This window comes from Trachemys scripta, chromosome 10 (genome assembly GCF_013100865.1).
Source record: "Trachemys scripta elegans isolate TJP31775 chromosome 10, CAS_Tse_1.0, whole genome shotgun sequence".
NCBI classification, from domain to species: Eukaryota; Metazoa; Chordata; order Testudines; family Emydidae; genus Trachemys; species Trachemys scripta.
In genome coordinates, this window is record NC_048307.1 from 56,925,399 (window position 1) to 56,950,983 (window position 25,585).

General features: G+C 37.5%; 1 protein-coding gene across 1 annotated transcript in view; it reads left to right on the forward strand.

Moving 5' to 3' along the window:
* The window catches only part of LRRC49 (leucine rich repeat containing 49), a 133,146-nt gene that overhangs the window by 17,398 nt on the left and 90,163 nt on the right, over nt 1-25,585 (forward strand). Inside the window, exons 7-9 of the mRNA XM_034783768.1 lie at nt 5,851-5,917; nt 14,029-14,172; nt 20,140-20,201. Of these exons, the coding sequence (XP_034639659.1) occupies nt 5,851-5,917; nt 14,029-14,172; nt 20,140-20,201 (273 nt within the window). The remainder of the gene's footprint in view (nt 1-5,850; nt 5,918-14,028; nt 14,173-20,139; nt 20,202-25,585) is intronic.

Below are 25,585 nucleotides of genomic sequence, written 5' to 3' on the forward strand. Positions count from 1 at the left end.
TTCATATCGACCATCTCCAGCAAAAGGCTGCACTTTATCATTTGCATCGGAAGAATCATTAAGCAAATTTTAGGTGGTTTATCCACCTGATTACCAAGGAAGTGTTTCCTAATGTAAAAAAACCCCAAACCACTATAGAGTTGTCAGAATGTATTGTATTATTCCTATTTATTTGGGGGCCTTAGCTTTTTGCACTGTAGCATTAAATATTTTACTTATGAATTTTAAGCATGATGCCTAATACTACATAAAACAATCATTTTTTTAGAGTGCTATGAAAGGTCAAAGTTTCTGAATAGTAATAACATCAGAGTTAAATGGCTAGAAAGAACCCTTTTTTCACCTTGTTCTGTTTTTTCTAATTTGTTCTTGAAGAATAGTATATGGGATGTTTAATACAGTCTGCCAGTAGATGATGCTGTTGGCTATATAATAATGTATGGTGACTTGAGGTTGGAATCTCAGCAAACGGAACAGAATAAAAAAAAAAAGCCATAAAATAGTAGAACTCCTCAGGGCTCTGAGTTAGGTCTTGACAAGGAGTGAAATGTGCTCGAGAAGCAATGTTGCCAACCACAGAAATCTTCTCCCTTTACTTTTCCTTTGACATCTTGTATTACTTACAAGAAGTCCAGTGATATTCAGTTTAATATTCTTAGTGCTTTTCTCACTAGAATCTCCCTTCCTACAAACTCTCAAATGCCTGCATCACTATTGGTTTCCTTGAGAAGGGACAGGATAAGCTCTTTGCCAGTAGTATTCTGCTTCAACCAGTGGGGTTTTCTATGGAGAAAGTGTTTCATTTCCAGTTCCCCCCTCCTCAGAGGCTGAGCACTCTGGATCTGTATTATTATTGACAGCCAGAAAGAGAGTCAAGAGCATAGGTCCCTGACTTTTCTCCTGTTCCCCCAAAGTGGCAGTGTGCTGCATTGAAGCTAGACCAACAGGCCACCATTAGTTACAGTTTAATAGTACCCCTCTACCTTGATATAACGCTGTCCTGGAGAGCCAAAAAATCTTACCGCATTATAGGTGAAACCGCGTTATATTGAACTTGCTTTGATCCACTGGAGTGCGCAGCCACCCCCACCCCCCAGAGCACTGCTTTACCGCGTTATATCTGAATTCATGTTATATCGGGTCGCGTTATATCGAGGTAGTGGTGTATATGTCATATTTTTTATACTGAAGACTATAGATATAATTTGTCCTGTATATTTTCTTTTAATTAGCCTGAGCTGTAACACAGACTAAAACTGGTATAAATGCATCTTAGATTTATAATTATTATTCTAAAATTAAGGAGTCTGTCTCTGTAATATGCCATTTGCTAAAACTGCAGTTTCAGGCAGTTTCTGTAATACTGTAGTCAGTGCATTTATTTAGTGTTTTAAGGCTGAATTAGGATGAGGATTTTGAACTGTTGCTTCAGATCTCATTACATTCTAGAGTAGACTAAGCAACAGGTTCCTTAGTGGCAGGTTTGGGGGTTGGTGAATTGAATATGTTTTTAACGGTAAATGAAAGAATATACTTGTTCAAAGCGGCAAAATACCCTACAGTTAATGTCTAATTTTTCTTTTAAATAGTTTTGGCTTGGGGAGTAAAGTTCATGTGATGGCTGGAACTAGTGTTTTCTATCAAGTATTATATTTGTAATGGGTGAGTTGAGGCATGAGGCTGGAGATTGTAACATAGCAACTACAACAAAGGAGAAGGAAGCACTTAATCTTGCAGAACAAGAGACCATGGAAAATAAACGGAGGGTGGATTAAAATAAAAACACCTAGTATGGCAATAGACCGAAGATGTAAAAATTAGGATGTGTAGATGGTAAACCAAGGGGAGAAAGGAAAAGGTAAGTCAGCAAGTTAACCTTTGTTCTCATATCAACCACAGTGAAATGGATATGGATGCAAGCTGTTCACTTTCAAAGTGGTGTAAAATAAATTGGACGATAACACTGCTCTACAGCCAAAATGCTTCTGAAATAAATGTAGTCAAACTTTACTAATTCTGGGTCACTGAGAACGAAAATGATGCTTAAAATTGTTGATTGGCTCTAGTTTTCAAGATATGCTATTGGGTCAGTATATACGACCCTTGACTTGGGAATGGCGGAGGATAAGTGAGTTATAAAGGGAAGGGATCTCAATTTAAACCAGAAATGACTAAACTACATCTTTGACTGGATCTATGAATAAATCTATGACTGGGTTTGGACAGTACTTGCTTTTTAGGCAAAACAATGAATGAAGCAATCTGAAGCTGGTATTGCGTCATACATGATCTGAATTGCATCATGTTATTCCTAGAAGTCATGGATGATGCAATCATAACGAAGCTTACTTCACTCTGCTGAACAAATTGCCCTATATCAGCTCTAGAAATCATACAGTGTCATGCTCTCTTATTTGTCAGTGTTTGATTTTGCAAAGGGACACATTTCTGTTTAGCCAAAGTGAGCAGAGATGCCTCGTACTTGTGTGAACAGTGCAGATAACTTCTGCCATGTTTGTGGTGAAGTGACTTTTGCATCCCAAAAGTGCAGTATAACCACTACGGTTAAGAAAGCCTATCCCCTTTATTTTGGCTGCAAAATTGGAGATCAGGACAAGAGGTGGGCCCCACACATATGCTGCAACACTTGTGCAACTAATCTTCGCCAGTGGTTGAACAGGAAAAGGAAATCTCTGCCTTTTGCAGTGCCAATGATTTGGAGAGAGCCAACAGATCATACCAACAATTGTTACTTCTGCGTGGTGCCTCCAGTTGGGAAAGATGTGTCAAAGAAGAAAAAGTGGACTGTGCATTATCCAAACATTCCATCAGCTATACGCCCAGTACCCCACGGAGAAGGACTGCCGGTTCCTGATGCACCAGAATCATTCTCACTTGAGTCAGACGAGGAAGAGGATGAAACTTCTGGTCCTGAACCATCAATGTCACAGGACCCACATTTTCTCCCATCCTCCTCCTCTGAACCACACCTCATAACACAAGGTGAACTGAATGACCTTGTCAGGGATTTGGAACTACCCAAGAGTAAGGCAGAGCTGTTGGGCTCCAGACTACAGCAGGGGAATCTCCTGGCAGGTGATGTTAGGGTTTCCATGTTCCGTGACCGTCAAAAGGATCTTGTCCCATTCTTCTTCATGGAAGGTGATCTTGTAGCCTGCAACAACATCGATGGTGTGATGGCAGCCCTCAACATCGTTCACGATCCAGATGAGTGGAGACTGTTCATTGATTCATCGAAGACGAGTCTTAAAGCTGTTTTGCCATCAATTCCAGTTGGTCATGCAGGCCATATGAAGGAAACCTATGACAACATGAAACAACTTTAGAGGTGCATAAACTATGATCAACATCAGTGGCAGTTTTGTGGCAATTTGAAGGTTGTTGCTCTCTTGCTTGGTCTGCAGACTGGATACACAAAGTACTGCTGTTTTCTCTGTGAATGGGATAGTCGAACTAGAGATTCCCACTACATCAAGAAAGATTGGCCACTCTGACAGTCATTGGAGCCTGGGAGGAAAAGTGTTCAGCATCCACCACTTGTTGAATCAAGGAAGATTTTGTTACCACCTTTACACATCAAGCTGGATCTGATGAAGAACTTTGTCAAGGCCATTGACAAAACACAAGCAGCTTTCAAGTACCTCTGTGGAAAATTTCCAAGGTTAAGTGAAGCTAAGATAAAGGAAGGTGTCTTTGTTGGTCCTCAGATTCGTGAACTTCTTCGAGATGATGCATTTGACCATGCACTGCGTGGCAAGGAAAAGACGGCATGGAAGGCCTTCCAGTTAGTGGCAATAAATTTTCTCGGAAACAACAAGGCAGACAAATACAGGTTGTTGGTGGAAAACCTCCTCAAGGCATACAAAAGCCTTGGTTGCAACATGTCACTAAAGATACATTTTTTTCACTCTCATCTAGTTTTTTTTCCCACTGAACTGCGGAGCAGTGAGCGACGAGCGATTTCACCAGGACATTGCAACAATGGAGAAACGCTATCAGGGCAAATGGAGCCCATCAATGCTTGCAGACTATTGCTGGACAGTGACAAGAGATGCTCCATTTAATGAATACAAGAGACAAGCCAAGAAGCGCCGAGTAGACACTGACTAGGACTAAACTATGTACATAATAGTTTTTTGCCTTTTGTTTCATAATAAATTTGATTTATATAATCCTTTTGGTGATTTTTAAAGTGATACGTAAACAGGACAGGTGAAATATTATCATGTAAAGCAACCATAAACACATGAAAAGACCTAGGTTTACAATTTATGATTAAAACTCTACTATCTACACAATATACATAGACATAAAATGTAAAAACTTAAATATCTTAGAAACAGTAGCCAATCAGTTGTTTTAATTGTCCGATTTGAATTCAGCACATCAAAATACATAATAAATAGCACATTTTATCTCTGAAGCAGACGACTTCTCAAAAATTGTAGACCAGTGTAATTTTTGGTGCACCAGATTCTTTTGATATACTGGTAAATGCAGACCTGCTATAATAATGGAAGATCCATTTCCTAGGGCCTTTAATGTATGTGCAAAGGCTGTTTCACAACAAAGTGGGTCATTTGGGTAAACTTTATTTTTGATGCAACAGATTCAGATATTATTTTAGAATTGCAGAATGAAGGGTAAATGTAACAATCTCACAGAACTTCAACAGATGTAATTGTTTTTTTAATTACTGTAAAAAGATGTCCTGGCCTTTTAAGGTTTTATAGGTAGGTTAGCAATACTGTTCCAAGAACAGTACTTCTAGAACAGAGACATAGTCACTGAAGAAAAGGAAGTGGCCTGAGGAAAGCAGTCTGTGGTTTGGGGAAAAGAACCCATACTCCTAAATGCTTTTAAATCCTCCTCTTGATGTTCCTCATTCCAGCCTTAAACAGTTGGACACCACTCTGCATCACCTAAAGTGAAGGGTCTCTTGAGAGCTCAGAAACTTTATAAATTGGTTAAAGAATTGACTAGTTTCACTCTAGTTGATATAAATTTTGATATATTTATTTAAAATTAAAACACACAAAATAATTTTCTGGGAAAATGTAATTCTGCTTTGTGGGTAGAGCTTTATATATATATATATATATATATATATATATTAAAAAAAACCACTTTAGGCTGTGTGTGTGCGCGCACACACACATATGTATGTACTCTACTCAAGTAAGTCCTAAGTATTATTTTAGCTTGTTGTCAAGAAAGCATCCTGTTGAGTGAAAATCAGACCTGTACTGCATATGTATTCCCATACTGAATGCTTGACAGACACCAAAAAGATAATACATGATTACATAGTTACAGGCCACACTTGGGGGAGAAAGTATATCAGAAAACTGTAATAGTGGCACTCACTGACCCTCTTTTGTTATAATTATTTTGATTTACTAATTAAGTAGTGTTTCCCAGAATAACTGTTAAATTCATTTTGTAATTCCTATGAAGTAAGTTGGTTCTGGTGGTGACCTTTTGGCAGTCTCGTTTCTAACTTCCTAAAACAGTATTCCTCAAATAATCACAACAGATGTTGTTACATTACTTTTTATAGAGAAAGGCGCTATGTTTTTCTCTTTCCCAGTGGCAGTAGCATCCTGGTATTATGACTTTAGTCTTTACTCAACACCTGTATCATTGGGTTCCTAAAATGTCTTGAATGGGTATGGGCTATATACAGAAGTTTATTCATTTCAGTCAGTTGACAGTTATCCTCTTACTTTCTTATACTTGGTAGGAATAGGTGATGAGCTAAATGTTTTTGTAGAAGAAATGTTTAATTTAAAATGAAAAACAATTTTTGTCAACATTTAAACGTTTCAGAATAAAGAAAATCTCAAATCTGGAGAACTTGAAAAATCTTGATGTTTTGGATCTTCATGGAAATCAGGTACTGTACAGTAAGTACATCTGTTATTTTAAACCATTCGTAAATAACACTGATTTAGACATGTTGCATCTCCGATGTGGTTTCCTGTAATATTGCTTTTATGAAGGAGGATTTAATAGTTTTGCAACTGCTTTTATTAGGGAATTCACAGAGATTTATAAATTAATCAAAGGGAGCATGATGTTATTTTGGATCTTGGTCTCTAATTTCTTATATTTGCAGAAGTTTATGAAAAGTAAAAAAAAAAAACTTACTAAATACTCATACAATTAAAAATAACAGGATCAGTTCAGTTAGAGCTATAACATACTCATCTAATGCAAAATAGCTGTGATGTAGCTAAAATAATATGCAGTCATTTTTATGGTAGAAGAATTAAAATGGTTACAGTAACTAATGAAATATTGCATCTGCTGTATCTCACTTTACAAATGACAAGGGTGACCAGATGTCCCATTTTTAAAGGGACAGTCCCGTTTTTGGGGATTTTTTCTTATATAGGCGCCTATTATCCCCCACCCCCTGTCCCGTTTTTTCACAGTTGCTGTCTAGTCACCCTACAAATGACTCATTGCATAAAGTACAATAATTCAAAATCTGTACAGTGAGTAATACAGGGAGGCAGTATTGTCTGTGATTAGTGCAGTGGCTTGAGCTTTGGGAAATCTAGGATATGTTCCCAGGTTTGCCAAGAATATCCAATACGACGTGGGCAAATCACTTAACCTGTGAAGTATGCATTGGTTTCCCTGCCTCTAAAATAGGGATATGTAATCATCTTTGTATATTGCTTCTATTTACTTTGATGAAGAGGCTATCTAAGTGCAAAGTATTATTATAATAGATATGTTTGAGAGAGAGGAAGGGGGACTGTAAGGTTCTCAGTACTTTCTCTGATGTATCCAGTGGAAAGTGTGTAAGGATAAATAAGTCAGATACAGTAATCTTTTGGAAAATGTAAAATGTGTGATACAAAATGTTTAAATAGCTGAGCTGTTTAAAATAATCTGTGATTATCCTGAATACGTAAAATCAATGTGTGAAAACTCTGGATTCTTGATCTGACAAGGCTATGTACTGATGTTGCTCCTTATTGTGTTACTGCTGCACTTTGTAGAGAGTGGGGAATGGAAGTACCTACATAAAAGCGTTTAATGAATAATTTACATATGTGAAAATATAATTGTTTCTTTGGATTAGCTTTTTTATTGAACTTTTAGGAGTAGTAGTATGTGCTCAAATACACTGTGATGGGGCATTATAAAACATAGTCAGTGTCTACTTTTAGAGAGGGCCTAAATTTTTAGGGGATTGTGTGTTTGAGAACGACCAGTTATGCATCCATATCATTACTTGTATGTACTGTTATATACTTCCAGTAAATGCACATGCAAGTTAGGCATGCAAATGCACACACTTTTGTGGCTGCAAATACATGTACACTTTCTTGAAACTTTTGTTCTAGATCTGTAGCCTAAGCTTTGATACAAAGAATTGTGCAGGCACAGGTGGTTATAAGCAAAAATGGAAATTCAGCTGGGGAAAATTATTAATGAAAGTATATTTAAAAAAAAACCCAAATAATACACAACTCTTTTAAATGTTCATCTAATCAGATTCTTTCATCAGATATATTTGTGAAATTCCCTTTAACTTCAGTAAGAGTTGTGCACGTGGTGCCTGATCCAGCTGCTGGTACATGAAATCTATGTAGCTATGTGCAAATCTTGTACCAGGAGTTGGAATACTGGAGAAATCCAGACTGAAGAGGTTAATGGGTGTTACTTTTCTAGTTGAGAAGGGCTAACAATGTCAATATGAGGCATATACATGGTTGGGACCTTCAAACGGTATATTTAGCTTGCTGCTGTTTTGCAAGGGCAGGATGTTTCTCATTGAATAGAAAGTATGCAAAGTGTAAAACTATATTACATTAACAAATTACATCTCCCTCCCTACCTACATCTCTTGGGGATAGGTGAGGTCTGATATTAAGTCACAGTAACTTTTGTAAATGTATTTGTCAATTTCACAAGGAATCTATATGTTTAAAAATATTGTGTTTATCCATATTCCTTTAATTTTGTACGAATGCACACAGAAGAGGGAGTTTTGCTTAAAGATCAATGGATACTTTTAAAACAAAAATGTTTATGATTATATAAACCATTATGTAAGAAAATAGGCAGATTTGCTATGACATGAAAAAGTGTAATTTTTCTAGTTCTTATTCTATTATCTTTTTTGGAGTCCGTGGGTTTTTGTTTGTTCATTTTGTTTTTATTAATGAACAAAGACTATGTATTTTTGTTCCATCTTGAGATTCTTGGGATCTTTCTTTAAGGTAGCCTTTGATTTTTATAACAAGGAGTCTTGTTGTTTTTGTAGATACAGACTAACACGGCTACCTATATTTGATTTTTATATTAGTATTGGAAATGTACAATTTCCAAACCAAACATGCCATAATAATCCCCTTTCAACCACAGAATTAAATTTCAGAACATTAAAAGAAAGTAATCCAGGACTCCGGAACATAGCAATTAAAATAACAAAACAGAAGGGTCCAAAGTCAAGTATTCCTGTATGATCCAAAATTAAATTTGGATTTTGAACATGCAATCGTTCCAGTAGGACTAAATACAATAATTGTTTTTGCTGTGTTGCAATGACTGATAACCTTGGCAAGTTGTCTTTTTAATGATGCAACATAGGTACAGAATTCCCTTTGTTGGCATAGCCTCTGTAACCACACCTTTAACAAAAAGCCACTTTGTCATCTAGTGGAGCTGTAGAGAACCTGAACAAATTGGACCCATCAACAATATAAAACATTTATAGTATAATAACTAATATATTTGTCAAAACAGCTACATGACTATTATGGCATTGATCCTGCCACCCTTACTAATGTTGATTAGTACCTTAATTTGTCAGTAGTCCCATTGATTTTAAGTCAGTGAAGAATGCAGAATTAGACCCTAGGTGAGCAATTTTAATGATAGTCCAATAGTAATTCCTTTCTTAATATCATTAACCACAATTACCTTCCCCTAGAATGACTTTGTTGAAGTAAAGTTGGAAAACAAAGCAGAACTTTTCACATTGTTGCCTATCTCTTTGTGTCCATGCATGTTTTAAATTGCTAGTAATTGCTGAGGCATATTCACCTCACCAGGACATTGAGCAATGTATTGTTGTCAGGTGAAAACTTGTTTGGCAGATAAACACGCTGTATAAAAAGCTAGTGGTTGTTCACTGTTTTTGTTGATAAACAGAAAGTTCGTAAGTGTTGAGGAAGGTTGAAGTCTCTTTTATGCTCACAAGAAAACTTTGATCAAGCCACAAATGGCCCCTTTAAAGTTATCCTTTCTCTCACTCCCAAGAGTTGGCTCAGTATCCATAACAAAGAATCATGTTCAGGGTGAGCCTGATTGCTGAACACTCTTGTCCGGAGAACATTATTTACTAGGGAATCTTGTTTGCCAGAATTCTGCTAACAACAATAGTACTTATCACTTAAAGTTGAGAAAAGAAAGTATTTGTGTAGTGTAGCTTTCTAAAGATGGGAAACAGAGACAGAAGGAGAATAATGGCTTGATGTTCAGATGTGTTTGTTGAACTCAAGGAAAGATAAGGGTATTTATAATCTATGGGGAAAGAGTTGTTAGTTCTCATCCCTGTGTAAATGTTGTAATGACCCAGAAGAAAGGCCAATCCAATTCCTAGTGTCTGAATGAGAGAGATTGCTGCTGCTCTTCTTACAGAAGTTTCAGTAAATTTGAGTGTCACACATAGCCCTGGTAGAGGTCCCCCAGCTGGACACTCATTAGTTTGCTGCATTTGGGTCCCAGCAGATTAGACCCATGTGCTCTTAAGCATCTCTTGGTCTGAATAGGCTCCAGCAGTACCTCTTTCCTTGGTCTGTCTGGTACACTTCCTGGGTACACGTTCTTTGATACCTTTTAATGGAAATGGGACCATCCTGCCCTTGATGCCCAGGGCCAGTGCTGACTCCCCGCCACCCATCAACTCCCCAATAGCTTAAGCACCATCTTTGCCAGAGCTCCAATCTTGTGGGTGCTCTGGTTTTACAGTTCACCTCTTCGGGACATGTGACAGTGAAAACTCTTGCTTAAGATTTCCTGCTGTTGCACTACCACTGAAGCAGCTTCATAGGGGGTTGTGACATATCAGGGTACAATCCAGACTAATGAGCACTTAAGTCATCCCGGCCTGCAGGAGCGCCGCCAGCTTTTTTGCCGCCCTAGGCGGCGGAAGGTCCTGCCCCCGAAATGCTGCTCCCGACAGAGGCGGCGGAAGGTCCTGCCCCCGAAATACCGACGACGACCAGGGCGGCCAAAGATCCGGTCGCCGACTGCCTAGGTCGCATAATGGGTTGCGCTAGCCCTGCCGGCTTGCAACCTTGGGTGCCTTACAATGTCTTACTGAAATAGCTCCCACTTGGCCATCTCACAAACAGTCTTCTAGCATGCAAGCCACACCTTGAGTGTCTGTGTGTAACTGCAGCCTGCCAGCCACACTTGGGATTTCACTCTGGCTCTGACCAGCCCTTGGTTATATTGCAGAGTTACCCCGAACACCCCCCCCCCCAGTCTCAGATTTTCCACCAAAAGTGTATGTCCTGTACTGCCAAGCCCTCTCTTGCACAGTACAAAATATTTTAAGTCCTTAAAGGGAACAATATGCCAGTGTATTATCTCAGATAGTTCTTCAAACACTTCAATTTAAAACACACTGGTATAGGTAAAACCAGTTTATTAACTACAGAGAGAGTTTTTAAGTGAGTACCAGTAGTGAGGCATAAAATCCGGAAATGGTTACAAGAAAAAGATAAGACATCTACTAATGCCTAACTTAACAAACTATATCAGATTCAAGCAGAGTTTCTCACCACATGTTTTCAGCAGTCTTACTGACCAAACCCTGTAGGTCAGGACCCCTCCCCCCAGAGTCCAACAAACACTTCTTTTGTTGCCTCAAGTGTCATGAAGGCAATAGGTAGGGAGAGAGAAAGGGGTGCCTTGGGATATTAGTCCCATCCTTTTATAATTTCAGTCCCTTTCCTGAAAAAAACATTTCCAGTTGGGCACTAGGAGACAAAGAGTTTATGTGGAAGGATGTTCCTTGCTGGATTTTTTTGTCACATGTTTGAGCTTCCTTTATTTCCTTTCCTGCTCGATGACTCTGTTTACTGCTTAAATGTGTCTCTCTCTTCATTACCCTGCTAGATACTAAAATCAAGGACGAAACAGAGACACTGGATCTATGGCTTATTACAACAATCTGTAACCCAGTAACCCCCTCTTTTTGTCCTATGACTGCAGAGGTTTTAATAGGCAACTCTATCTTGAATGGTCCCCCTACAATATGTGCTAACTACTTATGCTAAACAGTCTGTTCAACGTAGCATTTTGCTGTGATGCTGAGAGCACTTTTTCCAGACCTGAAGAAAAGCTCTGTATAAACTCAAAAACATCTCTCTCTCACACCATCAGCAGTTGGTTCAATAAAAGATATTACCTCACCCACCTTGTCTCACTAATATCCTGGGACCAACACGGCTACAGCAGCATTGCATTCAGGTCAACGTTTCATTTCTAAGCAATGTGCTTCCAAGCCTGAGCAGCCCTGTGAAGAGAAGAACAGGAGTACTTGTGGCACCTTAGAGACTAACAAATTTATTAGAGCATAAGCTTTCGTGGACTACAGCCCACTTCTTCGGATGCATAGGGACTGAACACTAGTTCTGATCCCTTGTGTAGCAAAGCAACAGCTTTTCATTAAATTGAGAGGTATGCTCTTTAATATTTCATTAAATCTCTCCAAAGGTATTTTAGTTATAGACATATTGGGCTAAATTCTTTCCTCCAGTTACTCCCAGGCTGCCCCATCAAAATGGATGGAGTTGGCCCACATGTAACTGACAGGAAAATTTGGCCTATTGCATATAGAATAGATTTTATGCCATATCATTTCATTTAAAAAAATAAAATTATTGTTGGAATTGCTTTGTGTAGTCCTTAATCTAATTCTATGCCAGGCTTTCCTAACTGAACATAAATATAAGAAATATGCAACATTATTTTTAAGCAAACAGAGACCTCTTTTGAATGTACACAAGAAATACCTGTCATAAACTGATGCTATCTTTGTGGTATTCCATTATTGATGAGTTATGTGCTGCATACAAATCTTTTTTAAGGCATTTTTATGTTGACTGTATGAGCGTTTCAAATTTTCTCACTAGTCAAATATCCAGTAATTCTTAGAAACAAACAACATGAAGATACGGGGTAGTATTGTTTTATACATTTATTTAAAATCAACGTTTTCCATTCTTATTTAAAACCTAATGCAAAAAAGGAGCTTGAAAAACTGATTATCAGTTACTTTTGTTTATGGTCAGAAAATAGTCTACAGGAAGTTAGATCTGTATCATTTACATCTGTTAAAGGGAATATAATTTGTAATGGCTAAAATGAAAAGGCAATGACTTCTTACCTAAAAATAAAATAAGGGCTAAAAGCAGGTATATCTTTATGTAAAAAAAAAAAAAATTGTGATAGGAAGGAGGAAAGGAATTCCATTACTGTTGACACAGGCTTTTGACTCGGAAAAGTTATAAATAACATCTCTATAAATTATTGATGAAACACAGATTTCTTCAGTACCAGCAGAAGCTAGGACCATTTAGAACTTGTGCATTGCAGTTTGCTGTAGTTATAGCTAGACAGCCATTTGCAGAAAGCTGTGTACTTGCGCTAACCATCTGCTGTTGGCTTCAGTTTCACAAATCTGTCTGTCTGAATACACAATTTTAAACAATAATGTTCACTGTGAATTTTGCTATTATTTTGGTGCTCCAGTATATTAAGAGTTGATCTTTACTTGTGCTTCTAAAATATCTTTTGTTTCTTCAGAGAAGACTAATATTAAACTATTATACATCACTGAGGAGAAGCCCGTTACTATTTTTCTCATGTTACTATAATCAAATTGGTTTAGGGAATGTTTAATCTGATTAATGATGTTTTGGTTCTGTTATCTATTGGCTTTGTATATATTTTCATTTGGAATTTTTTGTCATGAAATAAAACCTGAGACAACTGCTGAAATAGCTGACACACCAGTATTCTCAATTCAGACATAGAAGAGTAAACAATTTAGCATTTAAAGAACCCTTAACTCTGCCTGGTGTAGTTAGTCGTTGGCTGAGTGTTTGTTCCTGATGTATGCTGTCCCAGCTCTGTGCAGATAGCTGACACAGCAGACCTTGATTGATCTGCTCAATAAGACCACAAGACTTGGCATAGTTGCGAAGGCACCCAGCCAGGTTTATTGTCAATGAAGCATGGTCCTAGCTGCCCGGATCAATGTCTACAGTTACACTAGCACATGTATGCCTGGTGCAATGGACTCAGCTCAGTGAATGGTGGGACTTTCCATTCTCCCCTCAGCTGGCCAAAGACATTCCCTCTGAGACCAAATGAGGCAGTCATTGTGGCTCCCCAGTTAGGCCCAGTAATATAATAGCAGCAGCTGTTCTCTACCATTTTACTGCCTCTTTGCATTCTGTTCACCTTTTTTAAGGTTCTCTTCACAATCATAAGGGCTCTAGACTTATTTTTTCAGTTAAAACTTACATTCTGCAGAAATTGATGGCCTGGGTCGCACTAACCCAAGGAAGCTCCATGCTTGCCTAAGGCAAGTGAATGAATTTGCAAGTCTGGTTTGAAGTAAGGCTCTCAGGCAGAACATTTAAGAAGCAGCACATATTTGGCCCATATAGCAGAAATACACAGAATCTCTGATGATAAAGAATAAGGCCTGCTGATTTGATTACACCAGACTGTGACTGTGACCAGAAAGAACATTAGTAAACTGGATGATAATGTGTAATTTCCAGTGGGCTGCTGGAAATCCATTAGAAGGCAACCTAAAACACATAAATGTCAGACTATTAAAAATTACATAAAAACGAATGTAGAATTATATTAGTATCTCCATTGTTTTAAAATGTATATCTAACAGGTGTCTGAGCAAACTAGGCACAATATGCATGCTATTAATTATACTTCTCGTTACAGATTGCTAAAATAGAAAATATCAATCATTTGGGTGAACTCAGAGTGTTAAATCTTGCCAGAAACCTTTTAAGCTATGTAGAAAACCTTAATGGACTGGATTCACTGACAGAACTTAACCTTCGTCATAATCAAATCACCTCCATGGTAAGTGATAAAACTCAATTGATATTTGTTGTCCTCCCCCCACAAAAAAGTTAGCAAAATACAGTAATATTATCATTTGATTTGAACCATGTTAGTGTTACACAGTTCTAGAACTATATTATTTTCATTTGTCCTATGACATTGGTGCTCTTATGCTTAGTTTTATGTGAAGTGGATGAAACCAAAAATAACACGTGGATATTTTATATAAATGATCGTTTGTAGCTGTGAAGCTGTCTTTATACTAATTAAAGTGCCAAAAGTGAGGAAATCTTGAAGCTATACAATTCTGGTGCATAGATTGAGTAGGTATCTAAAAATATAGTAAACAATATACTAACTAAATTTAAACCCTAAATTTAAAAATCATGGCTATTGATGGTATAAAGTGCTTTTTTTTAATATGACAGAGAAAGTCAGTATGATCTTAAAAGAAAACAAAAAATACTATTTTAAACTTTGCTGTTTCACTTAACATTAACCAATGCTTTCAAAAAGAAAAGGCCATCAGTGTCCAACATTTTGTCAGTGAGAAAGTACCCTTAGCAATAAAGATCTGTTTCTACAAAAGATATTGTTTCAGTTTCTTACTACATAACCTTAATATACAGCAGTTGTAACATACTCATAATACAATAATAAGAGCACATTGCATAAAAGAATGCTGTTTTGCTAAATACCTAGAACAATGTTTTTCCACTGCTTGGAAAGAAACAAATGGAACATGACAACAAAGGAGAGAGGTTAATATATGCAGTGAGTCTTGTTCCAATTTCTTCTTTATTAGAGCTCTTGCCTTGAGCTCTGTCTTAGATCATGTCAACTAATCTGACCACTGGTATATGATTTTCTGACAAAAGTGAACTGTCAGTTTTACTGAATAGAAAATGGAGGCCTCAGCTCCTATTTCCAGTTTTGTTTGCTTGGTTTTTTTTTTTTTTTTTTTTTGCTTTTCTTCATAATAATAGCAAAGTCCTCTCTTAGTCTATGTGGCTGAGCTGAGATTTGAGAAAATGGGCAGTTTGGTCCTTTTAAATTCAATCTCTTTTATAACGTGCAGCCAGCAGAATTCTGTATACATCTCTCTGGTCAGATATGACTTGCAAATAGAACTTCCTCCTTGGGAGTGATGGAACTTTCCCTGTAGGAATGTTGACTGCTTTTTTCCCAAGTTGATAGGATTGTCTTTAACAAGTAGATTGCAACTCTTAGTGCACTTAGGGCTTTTTTAAGTAGGTCTGAGTTACCTCAGGTACTGCTATGAATCTGGGAATTTAGTCATTGACGTAGCGATGCCAAGATTTTACTCAGCATTTTTTTGTGAGTTTTTGATTATGTATTCGTTTTCTATCATTCAGTAAAGGATATTAAAAACAAACCTCTAAATCAACAGTAACAGAAATGTTGATTGTGTAATCAAAATTTCCTTTGTCATACTACTACTCAGCGTCATGCTTAGTCCCTGCTCTCTTTCCCTCAGGAATATTTTCTTGAATCTTCTGAATGTCTAACTGTTCATGTAGTATGCCAAATTATCCACTATTGTTGTTGTTCCTTGAAACAATGAGAACATGGAAATAATAGTGTATGGTAGATATTTTTGTTTCTTTAAATTATACCCAGACAGTTAATACTCTAAATTTTTAAGAATTAGCATGTTTGGGCTGTAGTATCTGTGATATCCGTTCTTGGTCCCAATCTGCTTTGGCTTGGTTAAAGAAAAATTATACTCATGCTCAGTTCAGGCAAGTCTTGGATCATTTTAATTTTAGTAAAAATGCTTTCTCTTTGGCCTGTTTTAATTCGAAGGTATTAGAAATTGTGTTCTAGGAGGTGTTGACTATTTAATGAATGCAGTATATTATTTTTATATTTTTTACTGTAACCTTCTGTCACAGGGTGACTGGCACTTTTAATGGGAGATGGGGCCAGTCTACCTGTGCCATAATTAATTAGCTGCTTCCCAACCTGAGGGGGTGAGATTATAGGGGTCAGATGATAGCTTAATGGACACGTAGGCCTCTGCAGGAATATAGGCCTAAACTGGGCCTGGTTGAACTGTGTTTTTTTTTTTAAATTGAGTTTGAATGTTAGCATAAGTGATAGGACTAAAAGCATGTGACCAAAAAAGAATGAGATCACGGGAAAGAAGAGCTTGTTTATATTAAACTTCTTGTGACCCTTGAAATACCAGCATTATCTTATTTAACGTTTGGGATGAGGTAATAGAAATAAATAAAACTTGCTTAATTGGGTACCAGGTGCAGTAAATAATTGGTTATATATGGGTTGTTTAAAAAGAAATGCTTAGTTCAGTTATTGGGAAGAAATATGGCAAAATAAAATAAGAAGAAAACCTTGAGAAAGGGGGCCCAGCCATTAGTCTTGTCTTGACTGGGGAAAAAGGACAGGATACAGCCTTAAAACTACTTCCTCTGGCTTTGGCTAAGGTCTGATAACCAGCAGTGATATCACTTGTTATAGTGTATAAAAAACAAGGTTTTTGGGAGTTTCTTTGTCTCCGGTCATGCTGTGACTCCAGAGGGGTATGTTTTGGCCAATACTTACAATTGGATTGATACTAGGACAGGGGTTCTCAAAATTCATTGCACCGTGACCCACTGCTTCCAACAAATTACTACATGATCCCAGGGGGAGGGCTGGAGTCTGAGCCCTGCCGCCCTGGGTGGAGGGAGAGGGGTCCAGAGCCCAAGTCCTGCCACCCCAAGTTGGAAGAGAAGGGGCCGCAGCCCAAGCCCCACTGCCTGGGTGGGGGTGGAGCTCAGGCCTCAGCTTCAACCCTGGGTCCCAGCAAATCTAATGCTGGCTCTGGCTACTCCACTTTGGGGTCCCAACCCACAGTTTGAGAACCGCTGTACTAGGATGTTGGGTATAAGTTTGTGTATACGTATATTTATATTTTAGGTGTAATCAACACCAAGTGCCCTTTGGTCTAATAAAGGAATGCTTTTGTGTAAACTGAGTTGTGGTAAACCTTAGTAAATTGTTAGGGAAATTTATTTCCCATCGCCTCATAAGAGGGTTGAGAGATCTGTTTTGGTGTGGAACCCAGGGAGTGGGTATGCTCTTGTGGAAGGCCCTGAGCCAGGGTCTGCAGGAAGTTTGCTATCCCATGGGAACCAGCCTGAGGCCCAGTGCTCCATACAGGAGCAGGGAAGGATGGAAGGAATGGAGCCCAGCAAGAGCTGAGAATGTACTCCAGGGGAACCAGCCTGGGGGTGGAGTGCTCTATTCCAGAGCCAGAAAGACTCTCAAAGGTAACCCAATGAGGGGATGGGTACAGGACCCAGAAGGCTGGTTGAAGAGGAACCACTGAAGGACAGAACAACTTTTTTATTTGTTGGGGCTTGATTAATTGGAGTTTTGCTACCCCAGAAGGGGATAAGTTTGTTTATGACTTGGCTGGAGGGCTAACTGAACTGAACGATTTGTATGTGGAGTTCTTGGGGACTCTGAAGATATGTCTGTGCTTCAGCATAAACTCATGCCTGAGCCCAGACTCATGCCTAATCCCCTTGTGTCTACACTGCAATTGTGCTAATCTAGGGTTTGGACCCAGGGTCCCAGGACTCTACAGCACTGGAAGGTCCAAGCTTGAGTTAAGCTGGGACCCACGGTGTGAGCCCTGTTACTTTGCAGTGTAGGCGCAACCCCACTTGACTTGGGTCCCAGTAGTCAGATGGAAGTATCCCACAACTCCATGTGACAACTATCCAAACATCTGCAATCCACTCTATTATTTTTTGAAAGAAATATTTCTTAAATATTGTTAGTTAGTCCCTTTTGGATTTCTTGTGCAGCTTTATTTTTAAGGACAGCTTTATTTTTAAGGACAGCTATCATTCTTTACCAGTGATAGCACAGAATAATTCTTGGTTTTGTTCCTTACAGTTGAATCATGATATAGGACTAAAATTGCGAATTATCACTTAATTTTGGTACTAAAATGGATTAGCTTTCTTGTGCATAGGTTGTATTTTGATAGTGCCATTGGTGGCAGTACCTAATATAACTTGACAGAGTAATTATGGAATAAAGATATATCATAACTTTGTTGTAACTTCAAACCTTAGATAAACTTAAACAGCAGTATTGCTAACCCCAATATTTCAGAAATCATGTCAGGCACCGAAACACATGAGATTGTCTTCAAATATACCATTTTAAAAATATTTTTTTAAAATTTCTTTTCTTTGCCATCTCATTTTTGAGCCTTTAGTGGTGTTCTTCTCAAGCTTTATCTCTGATGCCATGAGGGCTTAGAAACGTACTGTTCTTGAAAGCTGAGACTCTCACTGGCCAAAGTGTGGCCGTATGCTCAACTTGAGGGCCTTTGTCTGTCTGTTTGAAAACCGCATCTGACATCTGATCGGTTCCAAAATTTTAGTCTGAGCTGTATCCCTAGCTGGACCCCTTGCCCTGCTCTAGCCAATCTCCCCCCTTCTTCCCCCCAGCTGGGCTCTTGTCCCTGCAGATGGGCCTCTTGGCCTCCTCCCCTTCCCTGTCCCAATCCCAGTGGACCCCTCAACAAATCAAGTTGTGTATCTTTCCACAAGGGCTCCTGCTCTATGACTCTGATAGATAAATCCCATAGAGCCAATGCCTGAATGAGCTAAATTCATGAAACAGAACTTCAGTTACTCTGTGATTTCCTTATAGTACTTAGGGTAAACTTACACCCATGTTTGTGATGCTTGCAAGCTACCCCATGATAGGGTTGCCAATTTTGGTTGCACATATTCCCGGAGGTTTCATCACATGACATAATCTTTAATTAAAGATTAATCTTTAATTTCTGGAGACTCAAGGAGAGTCCTGGAGGGTTGGCAACCCTAGAGGGAGAAGCAAACAATTGTGGCTGTGGCAAACTGCTACCCAAAGAAAATTCCTTCACATCTCACAGTATTGTGCTCAGCTAGACACTGAGGATTTGAGTAAGAATCACCGTACACACAACTCTTAATATCTAGCCTTTAGGTGTATTTTTGCCCTTTCTTTCCCCATGTCAACTATAATCACAACTAGAAGTCATGGACTAAATCTGATGGAGGGTGGGAATATGGGCCTAGCTACTGGAAAAATACAAATTGCCTGCCCCTGCACCAGTCTCCAAGCACTTGGACTGGGTGTGTTCATATCCACAAGCTGCAAGTTGGAGAATGGGTTTTTACAGGGTAGGGAGATGCACCTAATGGCATAAATGAGTGTGTGGATGGGTAATGACAAACCGCAATCCCTAGTAAATGTGGATTTGTATTTTTCTAATGCAGCTTGCTCTGATTTGCTTTATTAATATGTTGAATTAGATACTATTTCAAGTATTCTAAAAGGTTTATAGTAGCATGTAAAACCACAAGTAACAATTTTACACTGTTAAAATACATAGATTTTGGAAGACTGGACTCCAGAGTCCATCTATATGTTGTTTTTAGTGCATATGGTGTAGATTTTTATATAATTTAAGATAATGAGTTGGTTGATAGGAGAGAATCCTTACTTAAGTCTTTCACTGACACTACAGCCACTGCGATTTGGAAGCTAATTTATGAGTTTGCACTTTGAAGCTTTAGTGCAGAATGGTCACAAAATCAAATTTATATTTATGCAGTTTGATTACAGTATGCCTTCCCTGAAGCTTAAACGCTGAGGCAAGCACCTTGGCTCCTTTCCTGAAGGCCTGTTAAAAAAGGTTAACAGCAGTCTCATTCTCTTTAACGCTATTTACCTTGCAAGTGGTGCAGCTTGTTCTGCAGAGTAGATATCTGCACTGAAGCACTCCCTTGGAGTCTGCACCAGAGAGGAATGGAGCTGCATGTTCAACAGAAATCAATGTTGCAGCAAGGTTACAGAAAATAGAAATGTGTATATTTCATCATCAGGACAAGTAGAGAGGTTCAAAAGATGTTCTCTTTCAGCTGCTGAATTTATGCTTCTCTTTCTTTCTAGAAAGATGTGGATACTTTGCCCTGCCTCCAGCATCTGTTTCTCAGCTTTAACAATATATCAAGGTAAGGGAGCTAGCAGTTTGCTTCTTATCAGTAACTTAAGTATAATATTGCAGCTGTATTCAGTTAAAACTGGAATACTTTGCAGGTGATTAAATTTTTCTAATATGGCAGATTGAATAAGAAATATACAATGTCTGGATTATACAAAATGTGTGAAACCAAAGTTCTCTAAACCCTCATCCTTTAAATGTACAGTATATTTATGAAAATTCTACTGTTCTGTTTAAAGATGACCATACAGTTTATAGTTATGAAAATAGAAAATAGGATTGTAAATACTGTATAATTTTAGTGTTAATTATCTGTTTAACAGTATATAAGTTACATTTATGTTTACATTCATCACTGTATACATTCATTTCAACATAAATGTATATTCATTCATTCAACATAAAATATTGAATGAAAATCTGTTTAATCAATGTGACTAGATGATTCTTAATTTGTATTGCTTTCTGAACATCTTTTGTTACCTAAGGCTGCAATCTGTATTCATTATTGTGTCACTCTTTCAAACCGGGCCATCAGAACATAGTAACTCAGCTTCCTCAGTAAGACTTCTGTTGTTTTAAGAACTGATGAACATGTTTCATTATAAATGTATAGAAACGTTTGTCATCTACATCTGTCTTCTCATTGTATTTTCAAATGTTACTGGATTCTGTATTTATAGACATCCCAAAATTTAAAAAACACCTTGATTTTTAGAAGTACTGCATGCACTCTTTTCCTTAGAGAGCAACTTACGGTTGCTCATATATCTTCATCATAGATTTCTCCATAGCTCTATGTTTAACAGCATCAAATGATTTTATTAGAGACCTAGAAAAAAGGCACTGCATTCCTTTATTGCTGGAAAGACCAGGATGTTTTTGCTGTACTTATTCTCTTTGTAGAGATGAAACATAGGAATGATTTATGTTATAATTATCATAAATTTTTATTATACTAGTAAGTTAGAGTATTTTATACAGACCTGCATTTTATTCCTTGCAAAGACGTCCAACTTACTTGTTTACGAGCCTTATGTTCTTAATGCAGTGATGCAGCATTTACCCCTAAAATTACTGGGTATTAAAAAAAAAAAAGTTTGAAAATCAAATATGAGCTTCTACTAAACTACAGATACTGCACATGAATTAATCTTCTTGTGCCTATGCTTCATGTTTTAAATTTGGATAGTAGCAGACATAGATTAGCATTTTATTTCTGTTGGATAATGGTTGGTTCCCAAATTTCAAACATGCTTTTTGTTTCTGTTCTGCCAACAAATGTCCTAGCCTGGTTTTAGCAGTTGGAGAACTGCAGTGACCAGTTCCCGAGTCACCAGGAAGTATTGCTGCAGTCAGTGGTAATTACTTTGATTTTATGTAACTGACCTAGTAACTCATCCAGTTCTCAGCCTCCTCTCCCACAATGTTTTATACAAAATTATATTATTATTATTTTTGCAGTATACAAGGAGAGAAAAGGACCTAAAAAGAAGCTTGGAAAATCCAATTGTTTACATAATCTGTAGCTGATTTTCAAACAAATATCTTGCTTGTTTTATAATTTATTCAGCGGGATTACAGTGAAGCTATGTCTGCACAACTCAGTCTTAGAATTTGTCCCTAAGTGGGATATACATTTCTTAAACATTGTCTTGCAAGTACGTAATGTTTAGTTTGGTTTTTGGTTTAGAGTTGAATCAGTTTTAAAAAAAATCTGAAATCAGATGAAAATTGCACTTTTCCACTGTACAAACCTTATGTTTGGACCAACCTAACACTTTACTTGCCAGTCACCATTATAACATCTTGATGGTGGTGGCATTTGGCTTATTGATGTTTTGAAATGTTGGCATGCCATTGAACAACAGCATTTCACCGAGGAGGTGAAACAGCACTGAATGTATATTTTGTGTGACGTAACTGATGTATGACATGTTTCGTATCAGGGAAATAATTTAAACAATATGTTTTTATGACCAATTGTGTACAAATATTTTGTCTGATGCACTTTGACTTGACCAAGATGTTTAAACTGAAAATTGGCAAGTTTAGTGGGAACTTCAGACACAGTTTTAACATTGAGTATTGCTGTAGTAAGATCAGCAAGCATGAAAGTTCCCACTACCCTTTGTATATATTCTCAAGACTTATTTATTTATTTATATTTACCATATGCCTTGTGGTAAATTTTGAAAATATTTTTTCAAGAAGCAATTCTGTATGTGTGTCTGAAAAAGACTAAAATTATTTCAAACAAACGACAATACTTATGCAATGATCTAAAGCATTTATCGATAGGTACCCGATAATAACTTGCTGCTTCTGCTAGCAAGTTATGTTGCAAAAGTCTGGTTGTATTCACAGCTTAGTTTTCTTAGATTCAGTTAATCAGACATTGATTAAAAAAAAATCACTTCATGAGATATAATAATACGGCCTTTATGTTAAATGAGAATATCTCCCAAGGAGGTATAGAACATTTTAAAAAGACTAATTTAGAATGAATTGTTTTGACATTGCAAAAGTTGACATTGGAGCATCAGTTTGGTGCTTGTCACATGGCAGCAAGAGCTGTTGCATCATGTATTGATGAACGCTGACATGTATGAATCGGAATGTCTTTGTAACATGCCTCTTTACAGATGAGGACATATATTTCAAGCTGTTACGGTCTTAATATTAATGAGAGAGTCTTTCCTCTTCATTTTCAGAGGAGGCCCCAGAATGCTATTATTCCTAAAGAAATCTTTTGTACAGGAGTTCCCAAGTATTCATGTCGTTAAGACCTCATAAGTTAAAACCAAACCAAGAACTGGTTTGGGGACTGGAACAAAGAAAATAGTATCTTATTTCCATCCTCAGCCTGGACAGATTTAGTAGTCAGGCAAACTGATAGCCTTCGCACCTGTTATATTAATTTAGATGGAATATAAGGGCTAAAGATGTTGACGGAACCCAGTCACTGTCCAATATTAAACAGTGTTAAACAAGGTTTTGGGGGTTGGTAACATGGCAAACACACCATTAAGAATCCTTTTAACCTTTTATTAAAGATATAGAAAAGAAGGAAAAACACTTAAAACATTTAATGTGAAGTATTTGTTAAATAAGGCTTTCATTTTAACAATATTCTTTGTTCCCCTTCTCTTTAGCTGGAGAGTTTTTAGAAGGAAATCCTCCACCTCCTTGTTTGACAGTCTTAAAGAGGGTAATAACTGTCCTTTTGGGGAAAAGGAGAAGAAGTTAGTTGAGATGAGCTGGAGTTGTTGCTGTTGTTGTTAAAGTCCAATCCTGTTTCATCCCAAGTGGTGTTCGGGATTCAGTTGGAGCCAGTAGATGTGGCGATATCATCTGGGTCCCTCTCTCTGGCATAGTCTGGTTAGGACCGGACTTTCAGGATCAGGATGACGAAGGCCCTTGGTTCCAAGAGATGGTGGGGTTGGCAGCCATGATGGTGAAGCTCACTCCATTAGACAATTTTTCTCCCAAAAGTCTCTTTCTTTAAGAACCCACCAAGGGAATGGTGGGTGAAATAGCCCATCCTCTCATTATTTTGTCCACCAATTAGACCTAGTTTCCAATATACCAATTTTGCTTCACTGGTTTCTGGTTCCACACTTTTTCTGATAACTAAGCATGATCTTAACAGGTCTTGAGTTATATCACTAAGCCTTCTTGTTTGGATTAATTGAGTTATTTTTGTACCATTTCCCATCAACACTTTGTACAATTTCCCATTAATAAGTTTTTGTGACATCTTATGAACTTTCATGCATTTTTTACACCTATTGAAGTTCTGGGGGCGGGCGAGTGCAAGCTTTTTACAATTAGGGAAAATATTGTAGGCCCAACTATCACAACACAGCTTGATGGTGCCTTATAAACTATTATTAATTATTATTTATTTGTATTATCGTAACACCTAGGAGCCCCAGTCAGGGACAAGAACCTCATTGTGCTAGGTGCTGTACAAACACAGAATAAAAATAATTTTTTGGACTATTGCTGAATTATCCAGACTTCTCATCTAGATTGGTATCAGGCAGAACTTTGAGAATTTTTTTTCTTTTAGAGCAGAACTATTTAACTTGTGCCACTAGAGCTCAGAGAGAGCGAGAGAGGGGTTGTTATTACTGGTATTTCTTAATATGAAAACCAAGAAGGCATTTTTATTCTGTGTCTTGAAGATGTAAACTGATTTGCCAATGATTGTAAACTTTACAAGGCCAGGACTGTCTTTTATTCTGCATCTTGTAAATCATTGGTTCCCAAACTTTTTGGCATCATGCCCCCTTTTTAATTTTCGAGAAACCCTCACGCCCCCCACCTTTCCTTTACCATCATCCAATCCCCCCTTTTAACAAATTCAATTCGGAATTAAAAAATTAAAAATAAACACACAAACTTGGTATAAAATTTTTTATTTAAAATTAAAAATAAGCACAAATAGTTTTTCTTGGCACAAAAATTTAGTAAAAATGTAATTTAAAATAAGAAATAGCATAAACAAAATGAATTTATGTGAAGGATGCAGCTGCATTTTCTTCACAAGTTGGGAAATCCTAGGTTTGAAAGATGAAAGTGCGCAACGCAAATAGTATTTGACATCCAGTCGATTCCTTTGTTTCGTTTTTATTATGACTAAACTTGAAAAGCTTTTTTCACAGAGGTACTCAACGAAAACGGAAGAATAATAGGTAGTGCTTCTTCTCCAACTTTTGGGTAGATTGAGAAATATTTTATCCAAAATTCCTCCAGTCTTAAGTTTTTGAAAATATCTTTCGCACTTGAATCATATTTCATTTTGAGTGCTTGTTCTTGCAATACTACTGGCAATGAATCGACATCAACGTTGAATGGATTACATGCTAATTTATGAATGGGTTTGCCAGAAAAGTTGTCTAGAAAATAGCGGATGAATTCATCAGCAAGGCAGTCCAGATGAAACACAATTTTGTTCTTCGCATCCTCTTTATAAAGTTCTTGGAAACCTTCATTTTCAGCGAATCATGAAAATGTTGGAAAAGACGAAAAGTTAGGTGTCTGAGCCTGTGTTCCACGTTTCCAAAGCTTGATTTTTTCTGTAAATGCTTTGATGGCATTGTGGTGTGCTATAATGTTTGCATCGTTGTTTCCTTGCAACTTCAAATTGAAATGGTTCAAAGATTCAGAGATGTCCACGAGGTATGCCAGTAAAAGTTGAAACGTTTGGTCCATAAACGCACGATATAATTCTTCTTTTTTCTGTTGTTTGAGGAAAATTTCCACTTCGTCTTTCAGTTCGAATAATCTCAAAAGCATGTTCCCTTTGAAAAGCCATCGTACCTCCATGTGAAACAAAATAATTTTATGATCCACTCCCAAATCCACGCAAAGAGCTGCAAAAAGTCT